The sequence below is a fragment of the Exophiala aquamarina genome (genome assembly GCF_000709125.1).
Source record: "Exophiala aquamarina CBS 119918 chromosome Unknown aczIA-supercont1.1, whole genome shotgun sequence".
Lineage (NCBI taxonomy): Eukaryota > Fungi > Ascomycota > Eurotiomycetes > Chaetothyriales > Herpotrichiellaceae > Exophiala > Exophiala aquamarina.
The window spans coordinates 5061122-5073598 of record NW_013550587.1 but is presented as its reverse complement, the minus strand read 5'-3'; the positions used below and the strand labels follow the sequence as shown (position 1 = coordinate 5073598).

General features: G+C 49.1%; 4 protein-coding genes across 4 annotated transcripts; 2 read left to right on the top strand and 2 right to left on the bottom strand.

Moving 5' to 3' along the window:
- Window positions 1–492: 492 nt before the first annotated feature.
- Window positions 493–1305, bottom strand: A1O9_01776 (uncharacterized protein; the record flags this gene model as incomplete). Its single annotated transcript, XM_013410934.1, has 1 exon — window positions 493–1305. One exon carries the CDS (start codon window positions 1303–1305, stop codon window positions 493–495), a length of 813 nt encoding a protein of 270 aa, XP_013266388.1.
- Window positions 1306–2631: 1326 nt separating this feature from the next.
- A1O9_01775 (dipeptidyl aminopeptidase) lies at window positions 2632–5058 on the top strand (the record flags this gene model as incomplete). The annotated part of the gene is made up of 6 exons (XM_013410933.1): window positions 2632–2705; window positions 2765–2816; window positions 2865–3103; window positions 3154–4621; window positions 4698–4903; window positions 4968–5058. The coding sequence occupies 6 exons, from the start codon at window positions 2632–2634 to the stop codon at window positions 5056–5058; spliced, it is 2130 nt and encodes a 709-aa protein (XP_013266387.1).
- A 797-nt stretch (window positions 5059–5855) lies between these two features.
- Window positions 5856–7842, top strand: A1O9_01774 (uncharacterized protein; the record flags this gene model as incomplete). Its single annotated transcript, XM_013410932.1, has 4 exons — window positions 5856–6003; window positions 6070–6171; window positions 6877–7254; window positions 7325–7842. 4 exons carry the CDS (start codon window positions 5856–5858, stop codon window positions 7840–7842), a joined length of 1146 nt encoding a protein of 381 aa, XP_013266386.1.
- Window positions 7843–8618: 776 nt separating this feature from the next.
- On the bottom strand, window positions 8619–10595 carry A1O9_01773 (uncharacterized protein; the record flags this gene model as incomplete). The annotated part of the gene is made up of 2 exons (XM_013410931.1): window positions 8619–9365; window positions 9432–10595. Coding segments are annotated over 2 exons (1911 nt in total), but the record flags the coding sequence as incomplete, so codon positions are not given.
- Between the last annotated feature and the right edge of the window lie 1882 nt (window positions 10596–12477).

Here is a 12477-nt window from a genome sequence, read left to right as displayed (position 1 = left end):
AGTGATTCTCCTTAACTCACTGCCTGTTCTCGGTCAAGAGTTAACGTCAGTTGCAAAGCCATGTGCGAATCAACCCGACAGCATGTCCATTGCCCTAATTACGGCTGCAAGGGCTCAGAGTTGGATAAGATATCTCTTTGCAAGCAATCCAAGAACAACAAGCCGTGTGAAGATATAGGACATCGGACGTTGCGCATTTTGATCAAAGAGTGTGGATTGCACAAAAGATTGAAGTATGAGGGCCACAGTGGGCGTGGAAATCCTGCGTGGTGGGATTGATAGGGGCAATTGTCTTGAGAATATGGATTTGTAGAGGCTATGTGAAAGGGCAGATGTGATAATAATCACAGAAATTGAGTGGAAAAGGCCATGTCGGGTTTGCTGAATTATGAGGAGTAAGTAAAGCAGGGCTGAGTTGTGCCAGATAGAGCGGTTAATGTGCTCAGATACCCAAGGAGCAGTGATGAAATGGGAAAATCCATTGACTGCCAATTACCTGGATGTACTCAGGACATCCTTCAATCTCGACCAAGCACCTTCCACTTGGTCCGGAATGTCCACGTGTGAAATGAAGTTCTTCCCGTTGGGGCCGTAGCCATTTTTATCATCTCTTAAACGCGGGATCTCGCCCATGAGAAGATCAAGAAAACGGGGAACATCCCACAGATCCAAGGAATTAATACCTGGTACACTGAATAGTACACTCTGGCTGGACTCCTCGATTGCGAGAATAGGTATGAAGGTTGGGCAGCCAGAGAACAAAACAGGCAATATAGACTCGGCGTACGCATGCTTAAAGGAAGCGACAGTACGTATTGACATGGTAGGATCCTGGACGATGATGAAAGAGCGTGAAGGAACATTCGCAAGCTCAAGCACGCGCCTTGTTTCAATGGCATTTGAGCCACAATTGGTAGATTTGTCTTCAACGATAAGATTAACAGCGTTCGATTCGAACAACTCGCTAAGACGTGGGTAGAAATCTTTGATCATGTGCACGATCACTTGCGCTTCTGGAAGACCAATTATCTTAGGGAAAATGCTTGAGTACTTGCTTTTGCGGATAGCTTCGTAGAGATATGGAGTCGAGTGACCAATACCCCCAGACAGAACCAGGGTCTTTGTCAAATTGGGTCTGGATTCAATCGCTGAAAAGACCTCTTCCACGATTGGTAAAATGGCATTCATACAGAGGACAAGGACATCGACCGGTGGACAAGACTTAAGAGAGGTGATCTGAGGACAGGAGAGAAACCTCGAGATTTGGCATACATCAGAAACAGTAGCTTGTGTGAAGACGCGCATATTTGGTGTTACGCTCGCTATCAATCCCGGCCCCGATGACGTTCTAGATGGTATTTTGACTGATGCTTTACTGATTAACATTGTGCGTAAGGGCGAGAGTCAGTTGTTTGGTGCGATTCCATCTGAGGAGCCGGGGGAAAGATCAAAACGGGAAAGTGCAATCTTGCTGCCACCAGTGCCACATTCACCAACCACTAAGCCTTGGCAAGCACGTGACTCCAGTCAAACGCTTGGTCGATCTCACGGAAATACATACTACACTGTACATTTATCCCTCACCATTATGTACGACGTACCTTGGGTTATGTAGGTACTCGGTACGTGCCTCGTTTTGCACCAGATCAATCGCTGCTTACAGTGGCGGTACCCACTGTCTTTGAGCCCTTGAGACCTGCTCATTGGCCCTGATATTAGTACCTGCACCTCCAAACGAGATACTTATACTCAGCACAGTACCTGTATAACTTTTTATTGCTTATCCGAGGTCGAATTATTACAAGAGTCATCTGGGATTTGTAATTTGTTCTTGTTCAACGAGTCGTCCATCCCACAATAAAGCGCTTTCCGAGCCAAGGTCTTGGCCCCGAGCGGATCGGCAGCTCCTCATCCTTTGGGCTTCCGTAAGTCGTTACTCGTACGGAGGCTGGCGACACCCATGCCAGCGATTGCATGGATTTAGCAAGGTTGCATTGTATGGCATCTTGTTATGCCTGAAGGGCACCCAGGCCGAGGCCAAGCACACGCCAAAGGCTTGACCTTTTCTGGGCACCACTGACGACCTCGCTCGTTCAAGTCACCTTCTTGCTCGGGAAGTCATTCCTATCGTCGTCTGATTGTTGATGTACAGGTTGTGCTTCCTAACAAGCCCGACGATTCCCAAGAACCCAGGGTTCAAGCTCCAGCTTGTGGTGCTTCTATTGCGGCCAATGATGCAGCTGTTGTGCCTTGCATATCGTTTCGATAGACCATTCACCAACCTGCCCTCATAGCTCCCCTGCTGAGTCCCTTGCCACAACTCATGCCGTTGACGTCCTTCCACAGGTAACCAATGTAACTGTGAACCTATGTTGCTTTGGGCAGTGCTCCGCATTGAAAACAGCACAAATGAAAACGGGTGCCTGCTTGATCTGGGATGGTGAACATGAATCTATGCGGCTAGTTGCGGTTCTCGTGGAGGGTTGGGTGGATAGCTTGAGGGAACATTATCAGCAGCTATGGAATCACAAGCTGTCCCATGAAACCTAGAAAATGATTTATTGATCGCCTCTGCCCGCAGTCTTTGGCTTGTGTCCTACACTGGCATTTTTCACATCTAAGACAGCTAGCATGAAGACGAACACGCGTCGAGCTGCAGTTGCAGCAATTGCTTTCCTGCCAATTGCATATGCGATCACTCCAGAGTTCGTCACTCTTCTAATCGAACCACAGTCGCTTGGGCACATGCTAATGCGAGTAACAGGCAGATGCTTGCTGCTCCGAGAAGGAGTGCTGTGATCCCTGATCCATCCGGTGTAAGATGGTTCACATTGGTTTCAAGACAAGACTAATCACTAAATCAGAACATCGGAGTGTTTACCTCCACGACTTATGATTGGAATGCGCATGAGGCAACCACAGTTTGGAATACGCTGAACTTGACCAGCGGCGAGATTTCCCTTCTCTACAACGGATCAGATATCTCCGAAATCCTGTTCGTCGGTCCCAACGCTACTAGCATCATCTACCTCAATGGAACGAATGAGGAAGATGATGGCGGTGTCAGCCTCTATGCTGGCGATATTACGGCAATTGACGATGCGTGAGTATCCCAGTCGCGAGGTGTTGATCACTTCTTTGACCTATAAATAGATATCTCGTCGCTTCCTTTCCGGCGCCCTACTCTGGTTTGAAGGCAGCAACCACTCCTTCCGGGGACATCAACTTCATTTTCAACGCAGAAGCCTACCCCAACGGTACAGTATACAATGAGCTTCTGGCAGAAGAGTCTCTTAGCACTGCAAGGATTTACGACAGCATTTATGTTCGCCATTGGGACGTGTGGCGTTCAGAGCGCAACAAGAATGTCTTTGCAGGAACATTGACTGGAGGCGATGAGTTCTCTTTCTCGGGTAGCCTCACGAACTTGGTACATGGTCTAGCCAATGCCACCGTGGCGGAAAGCCCCAGCGTGGTTGGGGACGATTCGTCCGAGTACGATATTTCTCCAGACGGTAGTCTCGTCGTCTTCAATACCAAGAACATCGATCTACCAGCAGCAAACTTTACATCTTCGATTCTATACTTGGTCCCACACGATCGCTCAACCGAGCCTGTACCGATCAATTCTTTCTCTGGTCTTTCAACTCCTCCTGATGCTCGTGGTGCCACTTCACAACCTACTTTCAGCCCAGACAGTACGAAATTAGCATATGTCCAGATGAATGGCATCTCTTACGAGTCTGACAAGAACATTCTTTACATTGCCGATGTCGCTGGTGATGACTTCAATATCACCTCATTGGCCGAAAATTGGGATCGAAGTCCATCTCACATTTCATGGACCCCTGATGGGGCTTCGCTTTTTGTTGGCTCGCCTGATCGTGGCTACAATCGGGTCTTCGAAGTTCCATTGTCTGCATCTGCAAGTTTTGTGCCCACCAATATCACTGACCAAGGAGCCCTGACCTCATTAAACGTCCTGGCCAATGGAAACATACTCATCTCTGACGCAAAAATTTGGTCGTCTCGTGATGTTTACGTCATCTCGCCCAATGGGTCCCTTGTTGCAGATCTGCTACGGGCTAATGAGATCGACGAAGAGTTATCGGGTTTAGGCCCTCAAGATGTGTCTGAGATCTTTGTACAAGGAAGCATTGCCGAGGTGCAGGCGTTTGTTGTAACCCCGACAGGCTTTGATCCCAGCAAGAAATATCCCCTTGCATACATCGTCCACGGTGGACCCCAAGTTGCTCATCTCAATACTTGGAGTACACGGTGGAATTTTAGGGTTTGGGCTGATCAGGGGTATATTGTCGTCGCGCCAAACCCGGTTGGCTCAAACAGCTTTGGTCAAGTGTTCCAGGATGCTATCCAGAACAATTGGGGCAGCTATCCGTATGAGGATCTCGTGGCCGTCTGGGAATACGTCGATGCAAATATCCCATATATTGACACCGACAACGGTATTGAAGCTGGAGCTTCATACGGTGGGTACATGACCAACTGGATTCAAGGCCACGACCTGGGTAGAAAGTTCAAGGCGTTAGTGACTCACGACGGAGTCACGAATATGGTTGGCCAATACGCCACGGAGGAGCTGTGGTTCACCCAGCACGATGTAAGTCATGCCCCTGAAGGCACCATTCTTGGAGTACTGAGTACTGGTCGATGCTGATCAACATTTCATTTGACAGATGAATGGTACTCTCTGGGACAATCGTGACAACTTTGAGAGATATAACCCTATCAACTTCATCCACAACTGGGCCACACCCCATTTTGTTGTCCATAACGATCTCGACTTCCGTCTCCCTGTGTCAGAGGGACTCTTCCTCTTTAATGTCCTTCAAGAGAAAGGTGTGCCAAGTAAATTCTTGAATTTTCCTGACGAGAATCACTGGTCAGTCTGCTTTCCCCTCCAAGGTGGAGGGTCTTTAGGGCAGAATCCAGCTAAACTTTTGCAGGGTGCTTAAGCGTGAGAACAGTATTGTCTGGCATACTGAGATCTTTAATTGGATCAACCACTATTCAGGTGTTGCAAACGCGACGGCCTGAAGAGAGCCGAGCTTGCGAGCTCATCGATACCAGGTCAGAGGTTTGGCCGGCTCTAATCAAATGATAAGATGGACAGATACTAGTATAATGTAGTAAACGACATTCGAAATGAAGTTGATGCTCCGTGTCTAGTCCCTAATCGGTACCTCGTTCTGTAAATGTGCCGTGTCGTGATGAGAAAACCCACGAGTAATCTCGCAGCGACTATCTTTTGGGAAGGAGAAATTGGTCTAGGGGACCACCTCGTTCATCGTTGGCTGGAAGGCTCACTAGCAAATGGTGGGAAGAGCTTGACCTGCTTAGCATTACCATTGCTGATACAATACACAATCCGTACGCCTTGTGACCGGCACTAACAACCATAGTTGCCACTTAACCCCAAGCTAGCGGGGACACGGTGAGCCATGATTGGCCACCATGGGTATAGAGTTGAACTGGATCGCTTTCTTTTGTATGTTTTATCACATATTTGCTACCATTCCGCAACTTCTGACAATTTTGGGACTCCTTTCCAGAAGGATATCAGATCTAGAATTGCGCTTCTTAACCCAGCTTCCTCTTCCATTAACAAGAAATCATTGGACATGCGTACCCGTACTCACTACGGACACAGCGCGATGGACCACATCGTGTCTCACCTGTGCAGCCCTACAGGCCACGAAACTATCAGGTTTGTAGGGGAAACACGAGACCTCAATCCTCGTATTTTCTCTTCTCCTATCTTCATTTCATTCCTGCTTTCTCACACTTTGGTTTGCGCTGAACTCTTTGTGTGCGTTCCTGCTTGGATTGCCAGGATGCTTGAGCGTTACATTCTGTGGAGGATGGCTCAACTCGACATCATTCTTGTATTCGGAATGCTCAGTCGTGTTGCCCTTGCTCAAGATCCAGGTAAAAACACATGGCAGATTGCCTTGAATTCGACTGCTTCCATCGGACCAGATGGTGAGTTACATCCACGAGAGAGAACCACATGCAGATCCCTTGGAGAATAACGGCTGATGTTCGCAGGTCCTTGGTGGGATATCACTCGAGCTGTATATTACCCGGATCAAAAGCTGAGTGTCTTTCCGGGCCTTTGTCAAACCAGCCTGATTATGTCGAGCGGTGCTTGTATGTCCGTGGACGCAAACTGTGCTTCACCTGTTCAGGCCGGGTGGGCACCTTCTGGCGCCTATGAATTGAAAAATGGTTCACAGACCCAGAGCGCCCCATTCCAACCTTCTGATTGGGATGATAGACTGACATGAGTACTTGGTCTAGAGGGTACCGTTATCTATACCACCAATCGAATGACTCTATACAACAATGGGAACTCTAGCTCCAACGCATACCTAGATCGCTATGTTATGCTCGTGTCGGAGGATCTCTGAGTCAAATACCCTAGGGGTGCAGCTTATACGCTTAATGTTGGCATCGTAAGCCCCTTCTCCCGCTATGTTGACGGAAGGATGAAGTCTTATTAATCATAGTCTCGCTTTCGTTATATGGATCTGAAGAGTTCGCCTCTTGGACCCAGTGTCAATGGGTCACAATTCCAATCCAACCTGACCATGAACTCAGCCTACGTCTGGTCATACATTCCACCCAAGTCCTTTGGCCTTCATATCGGCTCTGTCGCGTCCAAAATCGGTGGAAGTCTCATTCCTGGTGGCTACGACAGCCCCCGTTGCATCACAGAGCCAATGGTCTCTGATACAAGGTCATTCAAGCTTATAGATATCTCTCTCAACGTGACCAGAGGCGTTTCTGCATTTTTTAAAAATACCTGGACTGTTGAGATTTAACGGGGATCAAGCAGCTGAGCTACAAGTGCAGCCCGAGCCTGGTGTCCATACCTCTATTTACCCCGGGAAACTTGTGATGCGATCGCCGAACTCCTCCCCGTCACATATAACGACGACTTCAATTTATACCTATGGAATACCGAGTCTTCAGCTTACTCAGATATCATTTCCTCGCCCCATTCTCTGGTCTTCTCTTACGCATCTGGAGCGGGCGGCAGCCAAACCGCTAACATCAACGTCCCGTTCGCTCTACTCAACCTGACCTTAGATGCTCCACTCACATCGACACCAACACCGTATTTCCCATGCAGCCCTTTGACAAGCTCAGCGGACACACCATACCACCTCGGCCGAGCAGCTTTCCTGGGTGCCAATTTCCACATGAACAAACTGTTTCTCGCTCAGGCTGGTACCAGGTCCAGATTATCTCACTGAAAATGTGAAGAAGATCGCATCCACTGACTCAGTGATAACGCCAGCATCGAACGCACCAGATTGGAATACCACCTGGGCAGGGACCCTGAAGAAACTGACGTCCACCAGCACCACAACAGGGTCGGGGAGTGCCAGCGCAACCTCAAATTCAAGCGGAGACAGCCAGACCTCCACAAATGGCTCTCCCAGCGTCCAGACCAACGACACAGGCATCTCGAAAGGAGCATTAGCGGGGATCGTGGCCGCGGGCGTGCTCGGACTGGTCGGCGGCGCTTTCGTCATCTGGTATTTCTGCGTCTATAAAGGGAGACACCAAAAGAGGCAGCAAAGCCAACAACATCAAACGCTGCCGCCGCCAGAGTATACTGGTCCAGCAGTCTGGAGCCCGAAAGACCCCTTAACGCCCTCAACGCCTGAGTTGGCTGACTCGCCTCAGCAGTGCCAGCTACGAGGCTCTCATTACTCGGAGAAGGGCTATGTTCCGGTCACCGAGTTGCACGCGAGATCTAGACCGTCCGAGCTCGCGCACCATCTGCAGCTTCAAGCGGCTGAACTCGCGTAGCATGCACTCGCTGTGTTTTGTTTGCTAGGGTGGACATCGTATCCGCACCGCGTCCATCTCTCCTTTTTTTTCCCTTCCCCTCTCTGCGTCGTTATCATGAATATTCGTTTTATTTTAGGTTTTCTCCTTTCTATCCGGAAGAAAACATTCATTTGGCGGGGCCTTGCTTAGCCGACAAGCTCAAGTACCAGCCCGTTGGATATCTTTTCTCTCTGTCACACATATAGATACAAGCATTGATCTGGGATTTTGGGACACTATATGATAATGAGCTTGCATAGATAGATATCTAGGTTTGACGTTCAGAGAGCGGGTGGAAAGGGTGGGAGATAATCGGGAAAGAACGAAGAAAGCAGCTGATGTTGCGGGAACAGGTCTACCCAACAGCAGGGTCCAGGGTTCCTAATTACCTAGTCACTACTTTTGCCAATGTTGATTCGCCTCAAAAAGAGACATGACACAATGGAAGGGGGCAAGGAACGAATGGGCGGCGAGGCAGATTATTACTATTTTATTTGATCTGTCTGAAATGTCGGAACCATGCCATTGGCTGCTTGTATATACTGTCTTCAAAGCTACATTGGGTATATCAGATTATGAAGGTCCCTGGATTCCGCTGGAAAGCATTAAGCCGCAACACGTGACATCACGGTTAACAAAATATTGAGCCTCCCTGTCGTGTACCAGCAGTTAAAGGGCTTGACTAGCTAGTCAGCAGACAAGGTCGAGCCTCGCAAGCCTCAATCTCGGACTCTGACCCAGATTCTCGATCACGCCATGACGATGGCCTTCTCAAAGACGGAAACATCACCACCCGCGACCTTGACGGCCTTCAAGGCGGCCTCGCTCAATTTCTTGCGATTCTCGCGCGCCTGCATTTCGCGGCGGGCGCGCGTTTTAGAACTTCCGCTTGGAGCAACGTCACTGAGCAGTTTTGCCGAATCCTTGGGCGTGAAGTTCACGAAGTCGATCATTAGACCGCCGCCACCGCCATTCTTGGAAGAGGCCTTGGGGGTCTTCGGAGTGCGTGGTGCGCGGGAATGAGAGCGGGCGCGCTGCGTCGATGATGGTATTGGGGGTTCTTGTTGGGCGACGCCTCGAATGGGGCTTGACTTATGGATGGATTTGCGCCGGCTGTGTGTGTAGTCGGTTACTGTGCGGGTTGGGGAGCGGTGGTGAGGATTGGTGCGGCGAGGGCTGATGATGATGTTCTTTGTGGTGGGTGATACGGGCGGCGAGGTCGAGTGGGATGGTGAGCGCCGCTGCTTTCGTGGTGTAAAGGGGGAGGAGTCTGGGAATAAATAAGCTGGTGCTGGAGGGAGGGGAGGAAGTGGTGGGTATGATGATATAGGTAGAGAGTGAGCACTGGAGAGACCGGAGCTGGTGTTGACAGGTTGCCGCTGTATTTGTTGTGGTGCTGGTGCTGGGTATGGCATGGCGATACCGACTTCACTGGGAGCCAGGCAATAGCATGCCTGTGGGTCGTAAAGACTGGTTTGCGTTTGAATCGTCTGCAGATGTTGCTGTAGCTGCAGCTGGTGCCGCCGCCGGTCACGGTCGGGATATCGAGCGCTTGTTGAGCTCGTCACAGCTCCTTCACTTGTCTGATGATGATGTTGATGATGAAGGAGCTGGTGGGGTACTCTTTGAGGTTTTGGCGCCTCCAGGACAGGGTAGACTTCCTCTGGTGCCAGTGTGGGTAACGGAGGATGAGAGGTCATGGTCGTTGGAGACAGGAACGCCTGTGAGTGTATGCTAATGCTCGTATTCGCAGTCTTGGTGGTAGTTCCTCTTGAATGGTTTGAGCTGCTTGATGATGGCAGGCTATCGCTAGGCGGCGATCGTAGTGGGTTGTGGCATTCCGTCGCAGGCAGAGATTCATAGCTGTGATGGGGTTGATAGTCATCATGAGTTGATTGCGTCGGATCCAATAAGATGGGATCAATCGCACTATGGTGGTATTTAGATGCCATATAAGCATGTCCAAGGGTCGGGCTTGACATCTCAATCGAACTATTTTGATTCACCACCGTATTATTCATGTTTTGAGCTGACACACCCTTGCGATTGTCCCTGGATGGCGAGACCAGAGGGGACTGCGAAATGTGATCCTGAGGCTGGCGCAGAGTGAAATTCTGGAAATCTTGCTGCCAAGTGCTGATGTCGCCGTGGCCAAACTTGGGTGATATAGGAAGTTGAGAATACATTGGTGTTGGGGACAGTGTCACTTCGCGCGAGTACGGAGGACGAATGAAGTTCGAGGTATTGAGTGTCGTTGAATTTGGACTTGTTGCAAGCCTCTTTGTTTGTTGTATCAGAGGGAATCCGACAGGTGGCAACGACTCTCCGCAATCACGGCTGGAGAACTTCATTGTTTGGACAGGGCCTGGATTCTTTATTTCTGCCCTTCGAGTCTTCTCTACAACCAAAGGACGTGGTTGTTTGGTTTGCTCCAAGCACCACACCCCCTCTCGCCAGGGTTGGATAGGTGATTGGTTATGCTTTGGGGAATCACTAAAGGACGGTAATCTGAAATCGTCTTCAAATAATGGTTCAGTTCCGAGTAGATGTTCAACATCGAGCGGTTGTTCTGGGCTGCTCTCGGTTTTCGCGTCGAGCTTGTACATCTCTTCATTGAAAAATTCATCAAAGGAGTCAATTTCCTCAGTAGTGTTAGGGAACAGCATCTTCATGGCCTGCTCTTCTGGTCGGAAAAGATAATCGGGAGAGCTTGCTAAAGACATGGTCGATTTTATTGACGAGGCTGTGCGGTCTCGCAGGAGTAGTAGCGATATGCTGTATGAAGCTTCACTTTGCTAATGGAGAAGCAAACACAAATGTATATCTCATCATGAGAGTAAACAACATCTCAAAAATAGCCCAGCAACCCCTGAGTCCTTGAGGAATGCTAAACTCCTTGTTGTCGGATACATGGTGGTATGTGGCCCGTGCTTTCTCACTTGATCTTGACTTGAGGATAGATGTCGAGGATAAGGCCTGGATACCACTCCAGCAAAGAACCAAACTACCGGGAAGTAAGTCTTGATCTTGATTTCCTTTTACACATTGAAGATACCTGATTCCCTTGCACCAAGAACCGATCCTCCACTTCCATCCGAAGGCGTGCTCGGAACAAATCCATGCAGCATCAGTCTTCTCGCCTCGAAAAGTTGCATACGGTGGGATAAAGAATCAAATTACCTGCTAGGGCAAGAAGTGAGGCATATGCACAAAGAGGTTTGGCTATACTCTGAGTCGGTGTAACCAATATCTCAGTTTTCTTTCATGGTAAGGACAAGAAGACTGAAGACAATAGCTACATTGTGTTCCGCTCATAACTTATTCTGGACTGGAAAGCAAATCTAGCCTGGCACATGTGTATGTGGTCACCGATCTGTCTTACTCAGGATTGCTGTTTGCTGCTGCTGTCTTCAAGCAACAAAGCTTTGATGCACAATATTGTCGTTCTCTTGATGGGCTGTGTAGTCTGGGTAGAAATATGGCACCTTCAACTTCTCAGATTGGAGATACTTTGAGAAAACACTCATAGTAATAATGCAATAAAAATCGATGACGGTTTGGAAGTGTTGTTTAAGAAGGAACTCGCTGTTTTCCTGATTGGCAAACGGTAGATGGGATTAGCATGACCACGTACGATAGTGTGAAGGCATCACCTCCGAGCCCTAGGGCCAAGCAAGTCGATCTTCAGATGCTGAATAAAGATATCCAACGATTATCAATGCGGCTTGGTGGACCATCTAGGAGTTCTTTCAAGGTGCGTGAAAGAGTATCAAAGTTCTCTGGTGACCCAGCGTACAATGCAACCTGCCATTGCCTAGCGTTGTGGAAATCAGCTCGCACTTTTATGAAGGGGATGGCGGCGACGCTCTGATGAAATATGGCTGACAGAAAAGAACGACAGGATTTCTATACCAACATCAATTCGAAAATGTGCTATGTCGAAGATGTATATCATTCCCAGTGCGGGCACTGGGCAGCAACTGCAAGAGTTTACCATCGGTGTGCTTCGGCGGGCAATGAACAAGCTTGCGCATACCAGAAGAAATGCGGATCAGTTCAGGAGGACTCGTGTTGCAAGAATTGCTGTCTCCATTCGAATGTGTCGTCTAGAACGAACTTACGTATGTGCAAGTCGAGTCATCAAGACACTCGGCATGAATAAAGACTGACTCCGAGTTGGCAGATCCAAGACCACGGGATGATTTGGAAGGAAAGAAACAATGGCTGTCTCAAATGAGGACGAACTGCCGCTTGTTTCTGAGCCATCTCAAGTGAGTATTAAAACTACACAGAAAGTGGAAGTCACTGATGATTTCTCAATTATTAGGCAGGCGAAGGCGAGGATGAAGTTTGATGGGCATGCATGGCTCTCGAGTCTCGACTGAAGAGGATAGTGCCGCCAAGTGTCGGAGTGAGTCACGTGCTACCGACTTGGTGGCCAGAAGACGCCTGGAAGACTGAGGTCGGGTGGCCGACAGGACTAATGACGCCCTACGTCATCAGGCTGATTCGCGGGGAGGTGCCCACTGCCAGCGTTCGGTGATCACGCCATTACGGTTTGCTGATTCATCCATCTAAAACGTGGAAGAAAAAAACAGGTGTCTTGAGCATTGG